The 25009-nt window shown below is 41.4% G+C and overlaps 1 protein-coding gene across 1 annotated transcript in view; it reads right to left on the minus strand.

The window, feature by feature from the left end:
- Positions 1 to 24605, minus strand: part of MCCC1 (methylcrotonyl-CoA carboxylase subunit 1) — a 51371-nt gene extending 26766 nt beyond the window's left edge. Inside the window, exons 1-8 of the mRNA XM_084874199.1 lie at positions 24390 to 24605; positions 21239 to 21285; positions 18749 to 18885; positions 17538 to 17633; positions 11212 to 11333; positions 10311 to 10458; positions 10102 to 10223; positions 922 to 1033 (exon numbers count right to left, since the gene is read on the minus strand). Of these exons, the coding sequence (XP_084730325.1) occupies positions 922 to 1033; positions 10102 to 10223; positions 10311 to 10458; positions 11212 to 11333; positions 17538 to 17633; positions 18749 to 18885; positions 21239 to 21285; positions 24390 to 24478 (873 nt within the window). The 5' untranslated portion in view covers positions 24479 to 24605. The remainder of the gene's footprint in view (positions 1 to 921; positions 1034 to 10101; positions 10224 to 10310; positions 10459 to 11211; positions 11334 to 17537; positions 17634 to 18748; positions 18886 to 21238; positions 21286 to 24389) is intronic.
- Positions 24606 to 25009: the final 404 nt, after the last annotated feature.

Here is a 25009-nt window from a genome sequence, read left to right on the forward strand (position 1 = left end):
GTGCAGGAGGCAATCAACTGATGATGCTTTTCTCTCATGGATGTTCCTATCTCTCTATCCCTCTCTTTTCCTTGCTCTCTAAAAATCAATAAAAACATTTTAAAAACAGGCAAACCAGGAGTAGGCCTTGGACCCAGAGAACAACCTAAGCCAGTCAAAATTTGTCAAATAAGAGCAAATCTCTCTCCTCCACAATACAGCAGGAAGATGACTGATACATTTCAGGTAACCTCAAACAGCAGTTAAAACAAGTCTTCTGCATGGAAAATACATTCAATTAACCAGACCATTTCGTTCCTTTAAACGTTTGGTTAATTACAATTTAAAATCTGTGTGGAAACACGATGTAGCTGCTTACTCTAAGTCAGAACCTTAGGTCCGAGGAGAATGTCCTAAAAACTATTCAGATGGAACACAGCCCTGTTGTGTCCTATGTGGTAGCCCCAGAACTTCAACCCTTCATCCCTACTCTGCAGTGGGAGGAACAAGGGGGGGGGGGAGCGGAGGAACGGGGGGGGGGGGGGGGAGGGGGGACTTATCCTTACTAGTATACTACTTCTTGGAAGCAGCTGTCCAGCAGGACTTTAGGGGAGACAGATTTAGCTTCACAGATTTCTTTTCTTTCTTTTTTTTAATTGTTTTTTTACAGAGAGGAAGGAAGAGGGATAGAGAGTTAGAAACATCGATGAGAGAGAAACATTGATCAGCTGCCTCTTGCACACCCCCTACTGGGGATGTGCCTGCAACCAAGGTACATGCCCTTGACTGGAATCGAACCCAGGACCCTTCAGTCCGCAGGCTGCCGCTCTATCTACTGAGCCAAACCGGTTTCGGCAGCTTCACAGATTTCTGATATGAAAATCATAGTGACTAGTGTTTCCATTATAGAGAAGATTACAAACCTCTTTACAAGGTTCTTACCCCAGGGGCTTCCTCAATGATCTTCTGATGCCTCCTCTGGACACTACAGTCTCTCTCAAACAAGTACACAGCATTGCCATGGTGATCACCAAACACCTGGACTTCCACATGCCTATTTAAAAGCAAACACTCATGTTAACATACTTTCCTAAGGATGACAAATATCACATTTCATTGAGCCAGACTATTGTCCAAGGTGACCAGGATTCCTCTATTTTTATTTTACACATGATGGGATATTTTGACCTAAAAAACAGAGAATATAAATTTAGAAACAGAACTACAGTAAACCTTACAAACACCCACTGGAAAACTTTCCATTTATTGGATGAACATTAAAGAAAAAATATATATGGAATAACTGGGAGATAAGAAAAGACAGAGCCGAAACTGGTTTGGCTCAGTGGTAGAGCGTCGGTCTGTGGACTGAAAGGTCCCAGGTTCGATTCCGGTCAAGGGCATGTACCTGGGTTGCGGGCACGTCCCGGGTAGGGGGTGTGCAAGAGGCAGCTGGTCAATGTTTCTCTCTCATTGACGTTTCTAGCTCTCTATCTCTCTCCCTTCCTCTCTGTAAAAAATCAAAAAAAAAAAAAAAAAAAAAAAATATATATATATATATATATATATATATATATATATATATATATATATATAAAGAAAAGACAGAATACACAAGAGACTACATAGGGTGTCCCAGAAAAATGTATACACACGTTAAGAGCTGATAGCGTAATTTTGAAAGTGAAATGTATTTAAATAAACACTGCCTTTATAATTATACAAGGTGTGTGTACACATTTTTGGGGGATACCCTATATTTATGACCTCAGAGTGGGGCAAGGTACAAAAAGTACAAACTGTTAAGGCAAATACTGGTAAAGCTGACTATTTAATAATTATAAGCTATACTCTTATTTCATATATCTTCAAAAAGCCAATGCAAACATTTTTATGATCAGGATATTTTTTTAAAAATCAACTCCTAGAGTCTGATTTTTTAAACTATGACAGATTGAAAATTTAAATGTTAAGAAATAAATTAACATAGCTCATTAGTTTTTAAGACTATACTCACATTAAATCATAAAAAAACAAAAAGGCACTTAAACACTGAGTATAAAAATAGCAAAATGACAAGAAATCATATTGAGAGTAAATGCACACAACACTTATGAAAACAAGGCTAGCACAGACCATCTGGCGAATATAAGAAAGCATTCTTCTCAGTAGGCTTATTGTGATATGTTCACACTGTAGTTCACCTCACATATTCACCACCGTAACACAGAAATGAGAGATCAGCAAATGTTTTCCCCATTGACTAGTTAAAACAAAAACTATCAAACCTAGAAAAAAATGTAAAGAAACCTGGAAGTCAGAGGGAAGTGGGGAGGAGGGCGTGGAGAGATTAACCAAAAACCTTTATGCATACTAGAGGCCTGGGACACAAAATTCATGCACTCAGTGGTGGGAGGGGGCAGGGGGGCCCCTCAGCCAGCCTATGTCTTCTTACAGTTGGGAGCCCTGCAATTGATCGCCCCAAAGAGGTAGGCCCCCCTCACCCAGCTGGGACTCCACAATGGTTTGTCCCGCAGAGGGAAGCCCTGCCCACCTGCTGCAGCCAGTCGGTGGCTCGGTGGCCTGGGCCTCCCTCTTTGGGGCAATCCTGGAGCCCCCTACTGATCAATTGCCCCCTCTGTAGGGCTATCATGGGGCGATGGCCAGGCCCCAACCCATCGCATCGCATCTGCTGTGGATGGTGCCAGTGGATGTCATAGTGTGGTTGTCTGGATGGTCATTCTGCTGTTTGGTCATTCAGTCAATTTGCATATTAAATTTTTATTATTATAGATATTCATGCCCAGGGACACAAACAATAGAGCTGTGAAGGCCTTGGGGGGGTGGTGAAAAGGGGCAATAGGAGGAAAAGGGAGGGATATCTGCAATACTCTCAACAATAAAGATAAATAATAAAACAAACAAACAAACAAACCAGGAAGTCAGTTCTGGCCAGGGTGGCTCAGTTGGCTGGGTTAATTCCCAGTGAGGGCACATGCCCAGGTTACAGGCTGGATCCCAGAAAGGATCAATGATGCTTCATTCTAACATCCATGTTTCTCTCCCTCTTCCTTTATCACTCTCTAAAAAAAAAAATCTTTAAAAAACACACACAAAAAAAACCCAAGAAGTCTCATAATGTCCTATTCAGCAGTGGCTCGGAACTGTTCCTTTCTGTTCCATAAAATACTTCATTAAACCACTTGGAAAAATTAATTTTCTTGATTTATCAGTTCCACTGCATGGTCCATTTGAAAACCTTCCTACCTGCCCAACACAAGAGAAGTTGATTTCTTCCTTTTGGATTTGCTTTTTTGACCTTTCCTCCTCTTTTTATTTATCCTTAAGCTAACATTGCCAAATACACTCTTCTTATTATTATTTTGAACAAATTGTTAACTGTGAAGTCCTTGTCTAATATTCTTCCTTTATTAGATCTGAGTTTCTAACCTGTATCCTTTTCCTTCTCTTTGAAGAACTTTTGTTATCGTTACTTGCAAGGCAAGTCTACTGGTGACAAATTTCCTCAAATTTTGTCTGAAGCTCTAGCTGATTTGGTTCAGTGGATAGAGTGTCAACCTGTGGACTGAAGGGATCAACAAGAAATAAAGAATATATTGTCTGAAATAAAAAATATTATACAGAGTCCTAAAAACAGAATGGAAGACCGCAAGAATCAAGTCAAAGATTTGGAACATAAAGAGCCAGAAGACACTCCTCCACAGAAGCTAGAAGGCAAGAGAATCCAGAAAATTGAAGATAATGTAAGAAACCTCTGGGACAACTTCAAGCGAACCAACATCAGAATTATGGGGGTCCCAGAAGATGAGAGAGAGCAAGATATCAAAAACATACTGAAAGAAATAGTGACAGAAAACTTCCCCCACATGGTGAAAGAATTAGACTTACAAGTCCAGGAAGCGCACAGAACTCCAAATAAGAGGAATCCAAAGAGGACCACACCAAGACAAATCATAATTAAAATTCCAAGAGCAAAAGACAAAGAGAGAATATTAAAAGCAGCAAAAGCAAAGAAGATAGTTACCTATAAAGGAGCACCTATACGATTGTCAGCTGATTTCTCAACAGAAACCATGCAGGCCAGATGGGAATGGCAAGAAATATTCAAGGTGATGAATAGTAAGAATCTACAGCCAAAGATAATCTATTAATATCCAGCAAAGCTATCACTCAGAATCGAAGGTCAGATAAAGAGCTTCACTAATAAAAAAAAAAAAGCTAGCCGGGACCGGTTTGGCTCAATGGATAGAGCGTCGGCTTGGGGACTGAAGGGTCCCGGGTTCGATTTCGGTCAAGGGCATGTACCTTGGTTGCGGGCATATCCCCAGTAGGGGGTGTGCAAGAGGCAGCTGATTGATGACTCTCTCTCATCGATGTTTCTAACTCTCTATCTCTCTCCCTTCCTTTCTGTATAAAATCAATAAAATATATTAAAAAAAAAAAAAAAAAAAAAAGCTAAAGGAGTTCATCACCACCAAACCAGAAATATATGAATTGCTGAAGGGGGTTCTTTCAGAAGAGAAAGTAAATAAAGATAAAAATTATGAACAACAAATACGTAACTATCAACAAGTGAATCTAAAAACCAAGGAAATTAAAAAAAAATCTGATGAACAATATTAACTGTTGAATATAATAGAATCAGAGGTATGGAAGGGGAGTGAACTGACGATTCTTGGGGAAAAGGGGAGAAGGGGATGTGGGAAGAGACTGAACATAAACTGTGCACCTATGGAAGAGGACAATGGGGGGTGGGGAAAGGACAGAGGGTGGGGTGGGAACCTGGTGGAGGAGAGCAATGGAGGGGGGGGGGAAGGAACATTTGTAATAATATGAACAATAAAAATTTATTTTTTTTAAAAAAAGAAAAATAGTTCTCCCATTCCTTTCTTCTTGTATTCAAATAAGCACGTTACCTGGTACACCTTTAAAAATTTCCTGCAGTTCTTAGATAGTTCAGTTATATTTTATTTATTTGTTTTCATTCTCACTTCTCTTTGTATTTGGGAAGTTTCCATTGACATATGTTCAAGGTCACTGATTCTTTCTCCAGCTGTGTCTAGTTTACTGATTAGTCCATCAAATGCATTCTTCCTTTGTTATGATGTTTTTTATTCCTAGCATTTTCATTTAATTTTTAATTAAATTTCCATCTCTTTATTTACATTACCCTCTGTTCTTGCATGTTTTTTTTTTACTTGCTCCATTAGAGCATTTACATATTAACCCCTTACTTTAAATGCCATAGATAATCCCACATCTCAGTCTAGTTCTGATACTTGCCTTGTCACTTCAATTTGTGCTTTAAAAAATATTTTTTAACCTTTAAGGCTTGGATTTTTTTTTTTTTTTAATCCAGATGTGATGGCCCTGGCTGGTGTGGCTCAGTTGGTGGAAGCATTGTACAATACACACCAAAAGGTGGTGTATTTGATTCCTGGTCAGGACACATATCCAGGGTAGTTCAATCCCTGGTCAGGATGTGTGCGGGAGGCAACCAATCAATGTTTCTCTCTCACATCGATGTTTTTCTCTCTCTCCTCTTCTCTCTTTAAAATCAATTAAAATAAATATACAAAAAAGAAAGAAGGGAAGGAAGGGAAGGGAGGAGGGAGGAAACCAGATGTGATGTATCCCATACTAGGAACGAGGCAAAGAAGCCTTGAATGCTTAATGTTAATCAGGTTTGGAGGTATGTTGTGTTTCAGGTTTGCAGCAGCTGTCGGTGCCAGAGGCTTCACTTTCCTCCAAAAACCTTGGTTTCCTTTTGCTTCTCCTGTTGTCTTTGGGTTTCAACAAGAACTGCTTTCTGGACAGAGTCTGTGTCTGCGCTTCTTTCAGCTGGAACCCACTGTTATTATACAGGAGCCCCGGTGACATGGTAGGGTGTAGGGCAGGGAAAACACTCTATGATCTTATGATTATATCTCAATGGTTTAGTTGACCTCTGTGCTTCAGAAGTGTTTTTCCTAATACTGTTCACCCTTAGGTACAATGGGCAGATTAGAGGTTAGACTTGGCTAGCTGCCCTTCCCCCAGGACAAAAAGGTTCTGGCAGAGCTTCCCTGGGAGCGTTGGCCTTTGTTTCTGAGAACAGACTGCTCTGGGCCTATTTCAGAAGGTTACTTTTCTACCCTCCACCCCCAAATTTTAAGAAATTGCTTAGATTTTCACTGTGAGAACTTGGTGGGATTCCTGGCAATAAAACTAACGAAAACTTGTGTGTGGGGGGAACCTCCTAACACTGGGGGGCTTAAGAATTTTCTCACTATCAAGCTAGTCCACAATCAATCTCCAGCGATTTGTCAAAACTCCCATTTCAGCGTTCCTGTAAGTTTATGGCTCCAGCGGCTTCTGCTCCTGGCGGGCAGATTCTGGCTGCGCTTCGCTGTGCTCACGTGCCTGCCCAGACTTCGGGGCGGCGGCTTCCCTGTGCCCTCAGTTCTCTAATGGCTCTAAGTCAGTGGTTGGCAAACCGCGGCTCACGAGCCATATGTGGCTCTTTGGCCCCTTGAGTGTGGCTCTTCCACAAAATACCACGTGTAGGCGCGCACATACAGTGCAATTGAAACTTCATGGCCCATGCCCAGAAGTCGGTTTTCGGCCTGGGCGAGTCTGTTTAGAAGTGGCGTTAGAACATTAAGGGGTCAAAGGCCGCATATGGCTCAGTAGCCGCGATTTGCCGACCATTGGTCTAAGTCACTGACTCATTCTGTCCAGCTTATTTACTTGCTCTTCAGATGTAACAACTTCCAGGCTCTTTCCATGCTGGAGCTGACCAACCTGATTTTCAAGTTACAATTACGGTATAAAATTCTACCTTCTACGGACTCTCCCTTATCTTTCAGCTGCTCCAGAGAGGACGGCCCTGTAGCAGGGGCTCCAGGTTCAGAAAGGAACATGCTGGGGCCACACCAAGAGCAGAAACACAACACAGCTTTTATTCTGAGGTCTCAAAACTTTGACAGTTTTCCTTTGACTACGGACAAAGGAAGATCACGGAGGATCTGTGTTTTGTGTTTTGATTCTGTAATCATCAAGCCACTTGTGCCATCTCCCTTTTGCTGACTGATCTTTTCTGCCGCTTGACCTAACTTAGAGGATCCGGAGCACTATCTCAGATTCAATCCTAGCCACTCCCATCAGCCACTGCGGGAGGGCTGGTCAGGATGTGTGCGGGACACTGGTAGGTGGATACAGCTGGATTCCATTAGAAATGCTTCGATATTTTCTAAAAGTTCTAAAGTTTTCATTTTCCTAGTTACATTTTAAAGTCACATAGATTATTTAGCTGAAACCGGTTTGGCTCAGTGGATAGAGCGTCGGCCTGCGGACTGAAAGGTCCCGGGTTCGATTCCGGTCAAGGGCATGTGCCTTGGTTGCGGGCACATCCCCAGTAGGGGGTGTGCAAGAGGCAGCTGATCAATGATTCTCTCTCATTGATGTTTCTAACTCTCTGTACCTCTCTCTTCCTCTCTGTAAAAAGTCAATAAAATATATTAAAAAAAATAAAGTCACATAGATTATTTATTGACTCTGAAGTGAAGAGTCAATAGTACACTTTGAAAACTATTTTCTGTCCCAGCCTTTCAGATAAACACAACTTATCCGATCTAGAAAACATCTGGTATGTACGTTTCTCAGTTATCAGCACCATTTTGACAATTTTCTCACACTCCATTAATTCTAACAGGTAACTATTTAGCAGGATGTAACATAGTGTATTCAGTACAATTATCATGATGTTAAAATATTATTACTAGAAGATACGGCACAGAAATATATAGAAATATTAATACACTTAGAGAATGAGATGATGAGTGACTTTGTTTTCCAACTCCTGTATTTTCCAAAAAAATTGTAATGTATTCCCATTACTTCTATATTTAAAAAATATTATTGATGCCTGTCATAAAGAAAGTAATATGCCAGGTAATAATATATAGGGGGGGATGAAAAAGCAATATCCTAGCAGGTCCTTGATTTCCAGGAGTTTCCCAGCTATTGGAGGAATAAATTACAATGGGAGGTAATATGCAGCTAATGTTTTACAAGGAAAGAATTTACAACTTCGAAGACTGATGGAGCATGGAGCTATAGTCACTGAAATAGCTAGCCAATGTGGCCACAACGATCTAACTGAAGAGTGTGCCACTGGGAGGGTCGGCCTATCCTTCTGGAAAGATCCTGTGGGAGGGAGCCCTGGTTTATCTTAGAGTCTCTGTCTTGTCCTGGCTTCCCATCAGCAGGCGGCATATGATACACGCTCCTAATCAACTGGCTGACTTTAAGGTTGATTTGTTTTTTTTAAAACAAACTCTAAATAAATTTAATTTGCTGTGCCATGTTCAGGGACAGTTCTAAGCTTGCATGGTCTGAAGCAAAAACTATTTGGCGGCCCTCTTTAAAAAGAAGACACAATTGCCCTAGCTGGTTTGGCTCAGTGGCTAGAGCTTTGGCCTGCAGACTGAGGGTCCCAGGTTCAATTCCGGTCAAGGGCACATGCCTGGCTTGCTGGCTTGATCCCCAGTGGAGGGCATGTAGGAGGCAGCTGACCAATGATTCTCTCTCATCATTGATGTTTCTATCTCTTTCTTCCTCTCCCTTCCTCTCTGAAATCAATAAAAATATATTTAGAAAAAATATATTTTAAAAAGAAGACATAATTAGGTACTAGGACTTGGAAGAGGTTCTTGCAAGGGAAGCTTCAGCTCATTACCTTCAAGGTAAATCCCTCTCTAGTCATGGTTCCCAAATGAGTTATTTATCAGGTCATTGGACCTACAGGATAACTCATATCTACATCTGTATCCATGTAAATTACTCAAAAGCCTATGCAGCAGGAAGCTTTTATATAATCAGTACCTTATTTTAAGCAATAGGCATAAAAAGAAAACTCCAGAAAATAAAAATAAAAATTAGGTATTTACATGCCATTTGTTATTGCAGTCCCTGGAGAAGCAGTTTAGTGCAGTGACTTAGAGTGTGAATTTCAGAGTCAAACTGGCTGGGTTGAAATCCAAGCTCCACTATTTCTTAGCTAGGAGGCCTCAGGCAAGTTATCTGATGTGACTATTCTGTTGCTCAGTATCCTCACCTGCAAAATGGGAATACTACCCTCTAAAGGGGTCCTTGCAAGAACTAGATTAGAAGTTGATCAGCAGGATTAGTATATGTAAAATATTTAGGACCCAGCATATGGTGAGCGCAATAAAAGTGTGAGCTGTTGGTAACACATCACAATTATAATTCCGTCGGGTAACTACTTCCATTTTCTGAACATCTCAACTGATGCTTACAGAGTTCTGTAAAATATAGCTTAATTTCTTTTTTGTTTTTGTTTTTAGAAAGGTGACATGGGCACACAGTAACCTGAAGATAGATGAGGTGTGATTGTGCCAGTGTGCTCCTGAAACACATTGGTTAATCTTTACCCAAGGATATTTTCCCCCCATTGATTTTTAGAGAGAGTGGAAGGGGAGGGGGGAGAGAGAGAAACATCGATGTGAGAGAGACATCCATCAGTTGCCTCCTGCACATGTCCTGACTTGGGCCAGGATCTGGCCTGCAACCTAGGAACATGCTCTTGACCAGGAATCAAACCCAGACCCTTGGGTCTACGGGCTGACATTCTAACCACTGAACAAAACCAGCCAGGGCAATATAGCTTAATTTCTTACAATAATTTTTTTATTTTAAAAAGACCTTAAATTACATAAAAAAGTAATGGATTGAATGAATTAAAGGCATATTAATATCATGGAACCAATATTAAGGTCAACAAAAAGAATGAGATCTATGGAAAGATCTGACATAGAAAGATCTCTGATATAATATTAACATGCAATATTACATAGGATATGACTCACTGTTCTTCTGTACATATGTTGTATTCTGTTTGTATATATATACATGTATCTATTCACATAGAAAATGCCTGGAAGTATGCATACCATACCATTATAGTGGGTACCTCAGGGGTGGGACTGGGGAATTTATGTACTTATGTCTTACTAGAACTTTGTATTTTATATAATGTGTGTGCGTTTTTTATCATTTAAAAAATCTGAATCAGAAAAAAAAGAAAAAAGCTATCCCCACCTTGGAGTGTCTACAAACTTCTCAATCAGCATTGCATCATCATTGAAAGACTTCTTTGCTTCCCTCCGAGCTGATTCCAACTGTTCTTGAAATTCTTTCTCCGATCTAGCGATCCTCATACCCTAAGATGAAAGGCAGATTTGACTACAACGCAAATAAAACAAAGGAGAGTCGGCAGAAATGGAAAACACGAGCACGCACAGTCTTACTTTTCCTCCTCCACCACGGACGGCTTTGATCATTACGGGGTAGCCGATCCTCCCAGCATGCTCTCTCAGGCACTGGTCTGTCTGGTCCTCCCCATGATAACCTTCCACCACAGGCACTCCAGCAGCAGCCATTATGGATTTAGATGTACTTTACAATGAAAAAGCCCGAGATACCCACATTCTATGAAATTTCATACAAGAGAAACAAATACAGCCCAGTCTACAAATATAATGGTTTATTTTAGGTTTAATTTTTTCTTTTTTATTGAATTTATTGGGGTGATATTAGTTCAAAAATTTTATAGGTTTTGGGCATATAATTCTATAATACATCATCTGAATTAAAATGGAACTTTTCAAAGAAAACATCCCATAGATAAATAAAGAACTACAGCCTGAGATAACAAATATTAATACAAATATTAAAATATCTGTTGATTTCCCTCAATCCAATTTTTCATGTGGTAGCTCATCCTACCTTGTTTTTAACCCCCCAAAAGAATTAGCATGTTGAGCCTAAACTGGTTTGGCTCAGTGGTAGAGTGTCGGTCTGCGGACTGAAAGGTCCCAGGTTCGATTCCGGTCAAGGGCATGTACCTTGGTTGCGGACACATCCCCGGTAGGAGGTGTGCAAGAGGCAGCTGGTCGATGTTTCTCTCTCATCAATGTTTCTAGCTCTCTATCCCTCTCTCCTCCTCTCCGTAAAAAATCAATAAAAAAAAAAAAAAAAGAATTAGCATGTTGATTAGAAATACTAATTAGCTGAGGATTTTCTGTAACTCCCTGGGGTGGCAGATAAACAACTTATGCCTATGACAACAAAAGTGTATTATCGGCATGTCTATTATAGGTAAAAATAAATCATTTCAATTGACCTTATTTAAAAAACATAAACTCTTACCTCTTTATGCCCATGTCCCTAATTGCAGATGAGGAAGGACCTATGAAAATAATTCCTTCTTGCTTACAGAGTTCGGCAAATTCCATGTTTTCTGAAAGAAAACCATACCCAGGATGGATAGCCTAGAAGCGAGAAATGAAAAGACAGATTTACTAGCACTCCACGGGCAAACGGGATGCAGGCAACATCGCTCTCCTGGGGGGAGGCCTCTCTGTGAGCTGGTGCTGCCTACACTGCGCTATCAAAGCCCGTTTCCACACAGACCGCTGAAACATTCACACTCGTCTACGGCCATACCACCCTGAACGCGCCCGATCACGTCTGAAACATTCACACTCAAGTCCTGAAGCCTTACCTGCACCAGGAGCATCGGTATTTCTTTTTTATTGTGGTAACATGTACATAAGATAAACTTCTATTTTAACCACGTTTAAGTGCACAATTCAGTGGCATTAAGCACACTGACAATGCTGGGCAACCATCACCACCAACCACCTCCAGAACGCTCTCATTACCCCGCACAGAAACTCTGAACCATTAGACACTAACCCCACACTCCCTGGTAACTTTCTGTCTTACAAATTTTACTTTCTGTCCCTATGAATTTGTTTATTCTAGGAACCTGGCATAAGTGGAATTGTACAAACTTACCCTTTTGTGTCTGGCTTGTTTCACGGGGCAGAATGCTTCCCGGATTCATCTATGTAGTAGCATGTATCAGAACTTCATTCCTTTTTTTTTTAAAGGCTGAATAACATTCCCCTGTATGTATATATTGTATTTGACATTTTGTTTACCACTCACCTATTGATGGATGTGGATAGTTTCCACCTTCTGGCTATTATGAATAATGCTGCTAACCTAGTACACATTGATGTACCCACATCTCTCTGAGTCCCTGTTTTAAATTCTTATAGGTATCAATCTACAAGTGGAATGGATGGATCAGAAGAATCCATGTATTTTAATTTATAATAATACTGCTTTTAGGGTAGAATGTCAAGGAGTAGACGTAGGAGTAAAGGTAATGGGGATTTCTTGACTCTGCCTTCGTATAGGGCTGGCCTAGAACTGAAACTGTGGAACCCACAGGCTGAGAAGAGCACACTAGCACAATCACACCCCATCTATCTTCAGGTTACTATGTGCCCATGTCACCTTTCAAAAAAGAAAACTAAGAAGCAAATAAAAAGTCATACACTAAAGCCTGTATACACTGAGTAGCCAGATTATTATGATCTCTGAATGCATAATAATCTGGCCACTCAGAGTGTGTGTGTGTGTGTGTGTGTGTGTGTGTGTTTATTTTAGAGGCCCAGTGCATGAATTCGTGCATGGGTAGGGGGTCTGGCCAGCCTGGCCAGGGGAAGGGGACATGGGCAGTTGGCTGGCCTGCCTACTGGCCAAACTCCTGGTCAAGGGGACAATTTGCATATTAGCCTTTTATTTATTTATTTATTTATTAAATATATTTTATTGATTTTGTACAGAGAGGAAGGGAGAGAGATAGAGAGCTAGAAACATCGATGAGAGAGAGTCATCGATCAGCTGCCTCTTACACACCCCCTACTGGGGATATGCCTGCAACCAAGGTACATGCCCTTGACCAGAATCAGTCCCCAAGCTGACGCTCTATCCATTGAGCCAAACTGGTTTCGGCGTATTAGCCTTTTATTATATAGGATATACACTGTGTGGCCAGATTATTATGCGTTCAGAGATCATAATAATCTGGCCACTCAGCATATACTTTAGTGAAAGCGGACCACCTCAGACTTAGTTATTTGCAAGTTCCTCAGAGTTTTAACAAATTTCTGTATCTGGCTTTCTCGCTCACAAAAGAGGACAGTGTGTTCGTTGACCAAAGAACAGTGTGTTTTCTTAAGGCAAACACGCCTCTAGGAAAGAGGGAAGACACAGGAAAGCAAACAGCTGCAGCTCAGATTATTTACTGAGGGATGAAGCAACTCATTCTCTCACTTCAGTAGCCCTCAGGACATCTGCTCTTCTAAAATAATAATTATAACAAATCCTGTGTAATAAAAGCTTAATATGCAAACTGACCAAACTGTGGAATGACCGACCGGTGGAATGACTGGTCACTATGAAGCGCACTGACCACCAGGGATCAGACGCTCAACACAGGAGCTGTGCCCTGGTGGTCAGTGAGCTTCCACAGGAAGGGGGGAGGAGGGCTGCTCAGCCGGAAGCCGGGCTCATGGCTGGCGAGCACAGTGGCAATGATGGAAGCCTCTCCTGCCTCCGTGGCAGCGCTAAGGAGCAGCGATCAGGCGGGTAGAAAGGAGCGCGGGGTCCCAGACTGCAAGAGAGAGCAGGCCGGGCTGAAGACCCCCTCTCCCCCAGTGCATGAATTTCATGGACTCACCCTCCAGTTGAATATAAAAGGAAAGCTGTGCCAACCCTATTTCAAAATAGTTACATTTAAAGGACATTTCAAAATTAAAGCAGTTAGCTTCTCATGTCTGGGAAACTCGTGTGAATAGAAAAAAACCATATCTTACTGGTGGTAAACAACAAAATGCTAAATACTGAAAATGCGAAAAGTCACATTTTGATGTCCGTTTGGAATTTTGTTTCTTTCAAACCAATGCTCAATTTTAGACATTTTCTATGAAGTGGTCAAAAGTTATTTATGCCTGGCAAACTGAAAAAGATCTACACTCAGTCCTCCCTGGTTTGCTAACAGTTGTGTTGTTTTTGTGTGTGTGTGTTTTTTTTAGGTATAATTTACATATATAACATTCACCGATTTTTAGTTTCATGAATTTAGTAAATTTATACAATTGTGCAACTATTACTGCAATCCAGTTTTAGGACACTTCTAACACCCAAAAAAGTTCCTGTGTGCCCATGTGCATAACTAATTAATTCTTACTTCTAGAACCAAGCAACTTCCTGACCTGCTTTCACTTTTTTAGACATTTCCTAGAAATGTAATCTTACAGTGCACATAGTCTTATGTGTCTAACGTTTTTAACTTAGCATAATTTTTTGGGGGAAACATTTTAAATATATTTTTTATTGATTTCAGAGAGGAAAAGAGAGGGAGAAAGAGAGATAGAAACATCAACGATAAGAGAGAACCATTGATTGGCTGCCTCCTGCACACCAGGAGGGGATCTAGCCTGCAACTTGGGCATGTGCCTTTGACTGGAATCGAACCCAGGACCCTTCAGTCCACAGACTGATTCTAGCCACTGAGTCAAACTGGCTAGGGCACTTAGCATAATTTTTTGAGGTTCATCCTTGTTATTGTCTGCATCAGTAGTTTATTTCTTTTTATAGAATTAATTCCACTATATGCTACATTTAGTTCATGATTTCATTTGGATTTTTCCCCCCATCTATACTAATAAAAGGGTAATATGATAATTAGACCAGGAGACCTTCTGGACATCCTTCTAGACAAAGCCATGGTGGGGAGGGGGGGGGGGGTCGAGGCAGAGGTGGTTAGGGGCAAGCAGGCCAGGAAGGAAGGGCAGTTGGGGGTGATCAGGGTGGTGGCGGGGGAGGGCAGTTGCAGCTGAGCAGGCTAGCAGGGGGGCAGTTGGGACGAGCAGGCTGGCGGGGGGGGGGGGCAGTTAGAGGTGAGCAGGCTGGTGGGGGGAGGGGGCAGTTGGAGGAAAGCAGGCTGGTGGGGGGAGCAGTTGCGAGCAAGTAGGCCAGCAACGGGGGGAAGGTAGGGGTGAGAAGGCTGGCAGGCAGATGAGAAGTTAGGAGCCAGCAGTCCTGGATTGCAAGAGGGATGTCCAACTGCCGATTTAGGACCCAAGGGGTCGCAGATTGGAGAGGGTGCAGGCTGGGCTGAGGACTCATCCCCCCGCCCCATGCATGAATTTTGTGCACCGGGCCACTAGTTGTACATAATGCTGTTATGAGCATTCATATAAGTCTATTTTTCATTTCTCTTGAGTAAACGCTCAGGAGGGCAACTGTTGGGTCAAAATATGGTAAATATATATTTAACCTTTTAAGTTTTCTAAAAAGGCTGTCCTATTTTGCATTTCTACCAGCAATATCTGATGGTTCCAAATTTCTCCAAATTCCTTCCAACACTTAATATCTGTCTTTTATATTTATAACATCCTAATGAGTATGAAATGGTATATAACTGAAGTATGGTAGCAACCATACTTGGGCAAATACTGCTGTTTGAATTTTAACCCTGCTATTCTGGCTTCTGCACCTGCTTAAACATAGGGTAGTTACCTCAGCTTCCAGGTGGAGACCTGGAGGCTAAGGCAATTTTCCTGTGCCTGGGACCAGGACCACAGGAGATGGATTCCCACTGACTCAGTAGCTTCAGGGGTAGAAACTATAGATAACGTTTAGAGATTAATCACTGAGCTCTGCTTCTGTATTATCAGCTATAAGATAGGGCCACATTCCAATGTCTAGCAGGATGTGACTGGGAACTACCCTGTGGGCTGTTCCCAGCCTTTAGAATTTAGAATTTAGAACAAAGGAAAATTCTTGTGGTTTGGACCTTTAAAAGGACTGCCTACACCTGGAACAGTGTGGTCGTGAGTGTGGCCACCTGCATGTGGTGCTCTTGTGGCCGTCCTGGCCAGTTCAATAAATGCTTGCCTGCTTTTTTTAAATCAATCATCAGCCTCTGGTGGTCTTATTCTGAATCCAGGGTTTGACCCCACAACAATAACTGTGGTTTTAACATCAATTTCCCTAATGACTAATGATAATGGGTAACTTTTATTGGGCTTATTGGCCATTTGTGTATCTTCTTTGGTGATGTGTCTATTTAAATCTTTTGCCCATTTTCTTCAATTGGATTATTTGAACATTTACAATGTTCCTTAAAAAATTCTGTATACCACTCTTTATCAAATGTATGTTATGCACATATTTTATTCCAGTCCATGGCTGGTCTTTTAAGTTCTTAATGGTTTCTTTTGAAGAGCAAAGTTTTAAATTTTGGTGAAGTCTATTTTATCAATTTTTTCTTTTTATGAGTCTTGCTTATGATATTATATCAAAGAAATTATTGCCTAACCATCTCAAAGATTTTCTTTTATGTTTTCTTTCAGAAATTTTATAGTTGTAAGTCTTTCACTTAGATATATGCTACATTTCAAGTTATTTTTGTTTTTTATGAAAAATATAAAGTAAGAATGTAGGAACTAGACTTTAGGTTCATCTTTTTACATATAGATAGCCAATTGTTCCAGCACCATTTGTTGAAAAAAACCACCCTTTCCCTATTACATTACTTTACCTTTATTCAAAAATTAATTAACCATAAACGTGCAACTTTCTATTCTGTTACACTAACCTGTATATTTATCCTTCTGTTAACACACTGTTGGTTACTTTAGCTTTATAATGAGTTTTGAAATAGAGGGTCTAAACCCTACACCAAGCATGTCAAACTCGTGGCTGGCAGGCCGCATGCCTCATTTAAATGCCCTACACATTTATTAGTCTTTTCAAACTTGTTTTAACTATATAGTAGGCATTTAGCTATTTTGAGGACCAGGCTTGTCAATTTCTATAAAATAGTCAACCAGCAGCAGCGGCAGGGGGCAGGACTGATGCGCGCCACCATTTATTGGGATTTTGATACAGAGTGAATTAAACCTATCAGTCAATTTAGAAAGAATTGCATCTTAACAATATTGAGTCTTCCAATTATTTATCTACCTATTTATTTAGGACTCATTTAATTTCACTCAGCAATGTTTTAGTTTTCAATACAGTGGTCTTGAACTACTTTTGCTAACTTTGTTATTATTTGATTTTGATGACCATTTATGACTGTAACTATTTCACTGATTTCATTTTCAAAGTGTTGCTAGCTTCCCTTCTTTTAAACAGATATTAAACTGATAGAACTCTGATGAGCTAGATAAATACCTTCCCTTCAAACTAAAAAAAAAAAGAAAAAGAAAAAAAAAAAAAGCAGCTATCTACTTGTGAATATCGAATTCAATCACACATTCTGTGAATGACCTCAAAAAGTTTAATTTCTCTTAAGAATAGCTTACTATATTTAAACCATAGTATTCTTGGGCATTTGAATGGATTAAAAAAGAAAATCTAGCAATACTATACCACCAGTGGGCAATTTCCCTACCCATCAGGCATATATTTAGCTGCCAATTCACCCTGGTGGTTCACAAAATTGTAAGCCTGTTTGGATTGTTCATTCCATATTAATGCTTTAAACAGGAAAGATAAAAACTGGGAATTGCTAAAAATAGAAAATGTATTCTCTTAATAATAAGTAATTTTATGAAAATTGGGCAACACCTTTACTTTTGTATTGTATATTTCTTCGTCACCCTTACCTGGGCAGCAGAGATCTTGGCCACTTGCATGATTTTCTCCATAGACAGGTAGCTCTGCTGAGAGGGAGCAGGACCAATGAAATGTGCTTCATCTGCCTGTTTAACAAACGGTATATGTTTAGAAAAACCACAGACCTAGTACTCTATATAGGACTGCTTCAGGGACATAGAAAGAGAGAAAGAAATAGGAATAGAAATATAGGAATGCTGGTTCTCCAAGAATAATACAAAAGTACCAACTCATATTTATGCTATAAAAATAAACCACTGAGGCCCAGACAGTGTGGTTCAGTGGTTGAGCATTGACTTATGAACCAGGAGGTCATGTTTCGATTCCTGGTTAGGTCACATGCCTGGGTTGTGAGCTCAATCCCCAGTCGGGGGCATGGAGGAGGCAGCTGATCAGTGATTCTCTCTCATCGCTGATGTTTCTATTTCTCTCTCCCTTTCCCTTCCTTTCTCTGAAATCAATAAAAACATATTTTAAAAAATAATAATCTAATTTGAAATCTTTTGCATTAGGAGAATGACAAAACTTGATTTTTATGTATAATATATGTCACACACTAAAGTAAAATGAAAGTGGCTTAGGATAGACAGCAACAGGCAATTACAATATGAGACAGAAATGGGCCTACTACGCAATGCTGAAAGGCCAAGTGAAACCCATCACTGGAGATATGTCAGTGCTTGGGGATTTGCTGTGGACGTAACGAAGGATAACAGCTGAATTCACCCATGCCTGGGTTCTGTCTAAGCAATAATAGCTAGTTATAATTGCTAACACGTACAAACCTTGTAGTTCTAATTTTCCAGTTAAGCCAAGTCTCTGAAACATGGAGTGACTTGTCTGAGACCCTTGGCCAGTAAGTAGTAGTTGCTAAAACTAGAATCTTGGGTCCTTTTCCTTGCACACCAGGGATGTGGTTATGAGCCCTTCAAAGTGTGATCTCTGCATCAGCCACATTCTGTGAACTGCTTTAACCAACCCTTATTGACAGGACCTGGCCTGTAAATCAACTACATCACAGAGTACACTGTTTAGTTCCACTGGTGTCCTATCTGGAAAATGTCCCCAAAAGGAATTATCAGTGAGCAGCTGAACTTAAGGACTGCAACACTGTTAACATTAGCAAATACAAACTGTCAACATAAAGAACTAAAATACTGACACACTAAACAAATATGATCTCCAGTTTGTAGCAACATACCATGTCCACATGCATGGAGTTCCTGTCAGCCTCACTATACACAGCCACGGACTGTATACCCATTTTTTTAGCTGTTCGCATCACCCTGCAGGCGATTTCTCCTCTGTTGGCAATGAGGACCTTGGTAATGCTGCATCCTAAAACACCATAAAAATCATACAAAAGAATATTACTGGGGAGCAAGGAATAACAAGGCAAAGTAAATATTTATGATAGTAACAAGCTGATAAATATTTATGTTGGTAAAATCAGCAAAGCAGAGCCTAAAATAACCATTTTAAATAATATCAGGGAGTGCATTTCTTGTCATTGTAATTCAAGATATCCTTATTAACTCAAACTCTTAAATTACTCAGATTTTTCAACTTAAAATAAAATGAAAAGATGCTTTGTTGTGCCAAAGATCAAAATAGCTTTAAAAAAATCAGAGTTAATAATAATCTTTTTAAAATTTAGGTTTTCAATTACAGTTGACATTCAACATTGTTTTATACTAGAGGCCCAGAGCATGAACTTCATGCACTGGGGGGCAGGGGGCAGGTCCCTCAGCCCAGCCTGTGTCCTCTCACAGTCCAGGGCCCCTCGGGGAATGTCCGACTGCCGGCTTGTGGCTGGATGGCCTTCTGCTGCTGCACGGCCTGCTGCTTGAGCTTCAGCAGCTGCTGCATGTACACAGCCTGGGCCACCATGGTCTGTCCTGCGAGCACCATCGCGTGGGTGAGTCAAGTGCAGAGGCAGGCTCACCCTGAGCTCCCTGCACTTCCCTGAGTCACTGAGTTGTTCAGACTGATTGCCTTCAACAGCGAATGGCACTGGGATTGGCCTAAGCCCACAATCAGACATTTTTCTCACCATCCGGGACCCCTCCGGGGATGTAGCAGTGCGTCAAGCGGCAAGTGACCAGGGAGGAGCCCGAATTAGACCAGGCACTGCTCACAATCATCACAGCCCACTGCACCTGCTGCCGCTGCTCGGTACTGCTGCCTCGGAGTCAGGAGAGACTCCCGAAACCATGGCAGCTGTGCTTGCCAGCTGTGAGCCCAGCTTCTGGCTGAGTGGTGCTCCTCCTGTGGGAGCTCACTGACCAACAGGGGGCAGCTCCTGCATTGAGTGTCTGCCCCCTGGTGGTCAGTGTGCATCAGAGTGACCGGTCATTCTGGTCATTCCGCCGAAATGGTTGCATAAGCTTTTATTATATAGATTAGTTTCAGGTGTACAGCATAATGGTTAGATAATTATATAATTTACAAAGTGATCCACTGATAATTCAAATACACCTGGCACCATATATAGTTAATTCCAATATTATTGACTATATTCCCTATGCTGCACTTTACATCCCCATGACTATTTCTACCAATTTATTCATACCTCTCAATCTCTTTACCTTTTTCACCAAGCCCTCCAACCCATCCCACCCCCTGCCATCTGGCAACCATAAGTTTGTTCAATGCATCTATTGAGTCTGTTTTTATTTTATTTTTCCTTTAGATTCTTCATATAAGTGACATTTGTCTTTCTCTGTTGGACTTATTTCACATAGCATAATACACTCTAGATCCATCCATGTTGTTGTAAATGGTAATATTTCATTCTTTTTTATGGCCCAGTAATACTCCATTGTATATATCTACCTACTTCTTCTTCACCCACTTGTCTACTCATGGACAGTTGGGTTGCTTCCATATCTTGGCTATTGTAAATAATGCTGCAATGAACATAGAGGTGCACATATCTGAGCACAGGGATGTATGATTCTCTTGTAATATAAATGAATATTGCATCAGTTCACTGTCATTAGTGCTATCATGACATGATATTATACTAATACATGAAATCCACTTCCATCAATACACACACGTCTTTTGATTGGAGAACTTTTAATTCATTTACATTTAAAGCGATTATTTATAGGTATGTAGTTGTTCTTTGACAGTTCATAATAGTTCTTTTCTCAAAAAATAGGTTATATATAATTTAAAACAATGTTTTTAAATAGGGATCTATAGAGCCCAAGAGTTGTCACAGGTCACAGGGGGTGTTGGGATGAAGTACACATTTGTGTTTAGTGAGGAGGGGGAGAGAGCTACACACCAATCACCCACAAGTTATATTTAAATGTTTTATAATTGGGAATTTAATGTAAACTTTTATTTGAGTAAAAAAGTCCTACTACTTAAAATACATGTTATAAAGCACTGATTTAGATCATCACAGTTATGTTTTTCCAATTCAATACACTATGAGAGTAGAAATAACATAAATATAAAATATATTTTCCTACATATTTTAGATACAACAGCAAGATATATGACATAAAGAAGATAAAAACAATGACATTAACTTATTAAAAAATTATCACAAAAACCCAAAACTTCAAAAGTATATGAGAACTACTTCTATTATGCACCAATTAAAGGATTAAACATTTCCGTTTCTTACTTCACCATCTGAAGCAAAGCCAAACAGTACAACAAAAACTGTTAATACCTGTGGTTGTTGCATACTTCATGGTTTTTTGCTTCCAAGCCCATCTCCTATAAAATGAATCCAAATGGAGTTATAATTAAATAATATACAAGATCAGTCAATATTCTTTCAAATAATCTAAATTTTTTAAAACCTGAAACTAAGTAAGATATGACCTTAGTTAAACCTTAAGCCTACAAAGTGATTTACTAAACATTCTTTGTGGAAAAAAAACTAATCTAGAAATCAGGAGTTACAGTTCTGGCTGTTCTCCGTGGCAGTTCGTGTCCTTGAATGAGTCATTTAATCTACTTGCTCCTGAGACTGGCATTTGACCCAACTATATGCTGTGTACAAGAGACCCACTGAGCCAGAAGAACCTTGAAGGGTAGAGGGGAAATTTTCCTCCTCACTGTAGGGCCTTCTCTAGGCCATCATTGTCCCATGATGCACACTCAATCCGATGTTGCCATCTATGAAGAACTGATAGAAGACCCACAGCTTCAACATTAAACTTCCACAAGAAGAAGTCCTCAAGATGCTACTACTTTCCCATATCTTTCCAATTCAGCTGACCTCACTTTCTTTCTTTTTTTGTGTGTTAATCCTCACCAGAGGATATTTTTTCCATTGATCTTCAGAGCGAGTGGAAGGAAGGGAGGGATGAGGAGGGAGAGAATGAAATATTGATGTGAGAGAAACGTATCAATTGGATGTCTTCTACATGCACCCCTCCCACCCAGGGAACAAGGCTCAGGGATCGAACATGCCGCCAGATTTGTCCCCTTGGCCAAGAATCAAACCCATGACCCTTTGGTGCACAGGCCAGTGCTTTAACCACTGAGCCATGCTGGTCAGGACTGACCTAGCTTTTTTTTTTTTTTTTTTTTTTTTTTTTTTTTTTAATATATCTTTATTGATTTCAGAGAGGAAGGGAGAGGGATAGAGAGTTAGAAACATCAATGAGAGAGAAACATCAATCAGCTGCCTCCTGTACACCCCCGACTGGGGATGTGCCTGCAACCAAGGTACATGTCCTTGACCGGAATTGAACCTGGGAACCTTCAGTGTGCAGGCTGACGCTCTATCCACTAAGCTAAACTGGCCAGGGCTCACTTTAAAAAAGTTTTTTTTATTGATTTAAGAGAGGAAGGGAGAGGGAGAGAAAGATAGAAACATCAATGATGAGAGAGAATCATTGATCAGCTACCTCCTGCATGCCTCCTATTGGGGATCAAGCCTGCAACCCAGGGCATGCCCTTAACTGGAATCAAACGCAGGACCCTTCAGTACGCAGGCCAATGCTCTATCTACTGAGCCAAACCAGCTAGGGTTGACCTCACTTCTTTTTATCTTCAAGGAGGGGGAATCAACTTTTCTGATCTTTATAAGGTATTTTCTAGTTCATAGCATCTTCCCATCACACTCTCCAGATAGGTTTCTGATAAGATTCAAGGCCTATCCTGGATATAAGTGTTTTTCTCCCATAGATATTTCTATCTCTCTCTCTCCTTTCTTCTTTCTCTAAAAATCAATAAAAACATATTTTAAAAAACCATTTGAGAAATGGCTGCTTTTTGCTAAACCCAGCTTAGGACTTAAGTTTCAAGGCTATTGCTAACCTAAAGTTTTCTTTTTTTAAAAAAAAATATATTTTATTGATTTTGTACAGAGAGGAAGGGAGAGAGATAGAGAGCCAGAAACATTGATGAGAGAGAGTCATCGATCAGCTGCCTCTTGCACACCCCCTACTGGGGATATGCCCGCAACCAAGGTACATGCCCTTGACCGGAATCGAACCCGGGTCTCTTCAGTCCCCAAGCCGACGCTCTATCCATTGAGCCAAACCGGCTTTGGCTAACCTAAAGTTTTCTTATGCCATTTTCTAATGAACACAGACACACACACACACACACACATACACACCACTTAACTATAATCCTCTATCCCAACAATATTTTGATTGATCTATTCCATTTTTTCAGCATGACCTAAGCTACAACTTAAAACAATGGCTTAAAAGCCAAAATTAATAAGTTGCTTCTAAAATAAGTACAATAAAATATTCCCCCAAATTGCTCAATTGAGTCAAGCCCTAGCGGAATAAATTGCTCCGTGGAGGTAAAACCCTGTCAGAACTAGGCAGTTATAGATAGGTATCTATAAAACAGGAACTATAGGAACTGCACTGGTTTCTTTAAGTATGTACCAGATTCCATTTAAGCCTCTTTCCAAGTATTAATTCTTTTAACCTGCACAATCCAAAGTAGTAGTATTATTTCCTGTGGGTACTAGTATCATCATCTCCTCCTAGGTCAGAAAACTGAAGCAAAGGGGTATTAAGTAACTTGCCCAAGGTTGCTCACACACCTAGTGAGTAGCAAAGCTGAGACCCCTGACGTCTGAGTGTGTGCCCTGCAGCACTAAGCTATACCGTCTTTCCAGAAAGATGGAGAATGATGATGATGGGACAAAGGAAGAAAAAGAAGCCTGCTACCTGGAACAAAAGGGTATGTTTACTGCAAAAGTTATTGTCACGGAAGCTTAAGCTCAGAATATGAAAATGATCTGGCGTCAGGCTAGCTATGAGTCATCTGGCAGCTTTGTTTAAATTTGCAAACGGAGCTTCTGATAAAACAATTTCTCTGTCCCCCCCCCCCACCCCCGCCCGAGAGTGAATTGGTTTCTGTTAACTTGATTCTTTCCAAAAATGAGCAAGAACTCCCGCAGTCTTTGTCTGACCTGGACACCTTCTGAGGGAAAGCTGAACCAAAGGGGACTTTGAGGGCGTCCTGGCTCCACCACGTACACCACTTGTGTCACCTTAGGCAAGTCGTTGACGCCTTGGTGTCACTGGCACTGGGATTCCAAAGCTCCCTCCCCATCCCTCCCTCTCCCCCCTCGTCACCGAACGCAGTGAAAGCGCGGGGTAGGTGGTTCGGAGCTGTCCACGCGTGATTCTAGCCCTTACGGCGAGGGGAGCAGGCGATGGCAGGCCCAGCTCCACCCCTCCCCTACGCCTCACCAAGAAAAAAAAAAAAAATAGGGGCAAACCCAGCGCTGCAGGGCGCATGAGGGGGAAGGAGAGGAAAGGGAAAGACTGGGCATGGAGACGTCTCCCCCTCCACGCGCGGACCTAAAGCAAACCCCCTCCCCAAAAAGGGGCTGCTACCTCGGCGGCGGCAGCAAGCTCGGGAAACGCTGCCATTGGTTCCTCTCCGCCGCCACCAGCCGCACCGACACCACGGAGATCGCCGCCATGTCCCGCAGCCCCGCGGCTCTGCCCCCACTCGCGGGCGCACACCGGCTGCGTCCCGCACTCTGCAAAAGCTCCGCTCCGCCTCGCAAGCTTCTTGTCCTCCGCCGGCCACCGTCCAGGTCAGAGCTGTGCGGTGGGCGGGGCCTAGTGTGGTGGGCGTCTCCCCCGGAACCAATCAAGACACAGAACAAGCGCTTCGGGGCGGCGATTGGCTAATCGGGCCGCGTGTGGTCCCTGCCTCCCCCGCCCCGTCCCCGCGGGGTCTGGCTGGCCGCCGCCTCCCCAGGACCTGGGGTTTCGGAGCGTTTCTTCCCACGCCTTTGGGCTCTCAGCTCTCCCCTCGGCCTCAGGGAGAAGGTCCCTCCTCTCGATCTTTATCCTTAAAGCCTGTGGGAAGTAGTGGAGAAGGCGTCTTGGGGCAAAAGCCAAATGGGGCGGAGAGCAGGATACAAAACTCTTGCTCTCCAAAAATGAAGAAAAAAAAGCTAAAATAAAATAACTGAAATAAAAAATGTAGAACCTCCCGAGCTTTT

Source organism: Pipistrellus hanaki (assembly GCF_964339955.1).
Source record: "Pipistrellus hanaki genome assembly, chromosome: 2".
Classification (NCBI taxonomy): domain Eukaryota; kingdom Metazoa; phylum Chordata; class Mammalia; order Chiroptera; family Vespertilionidae; genus Pipistrellus; species Pipistrellus hanaki.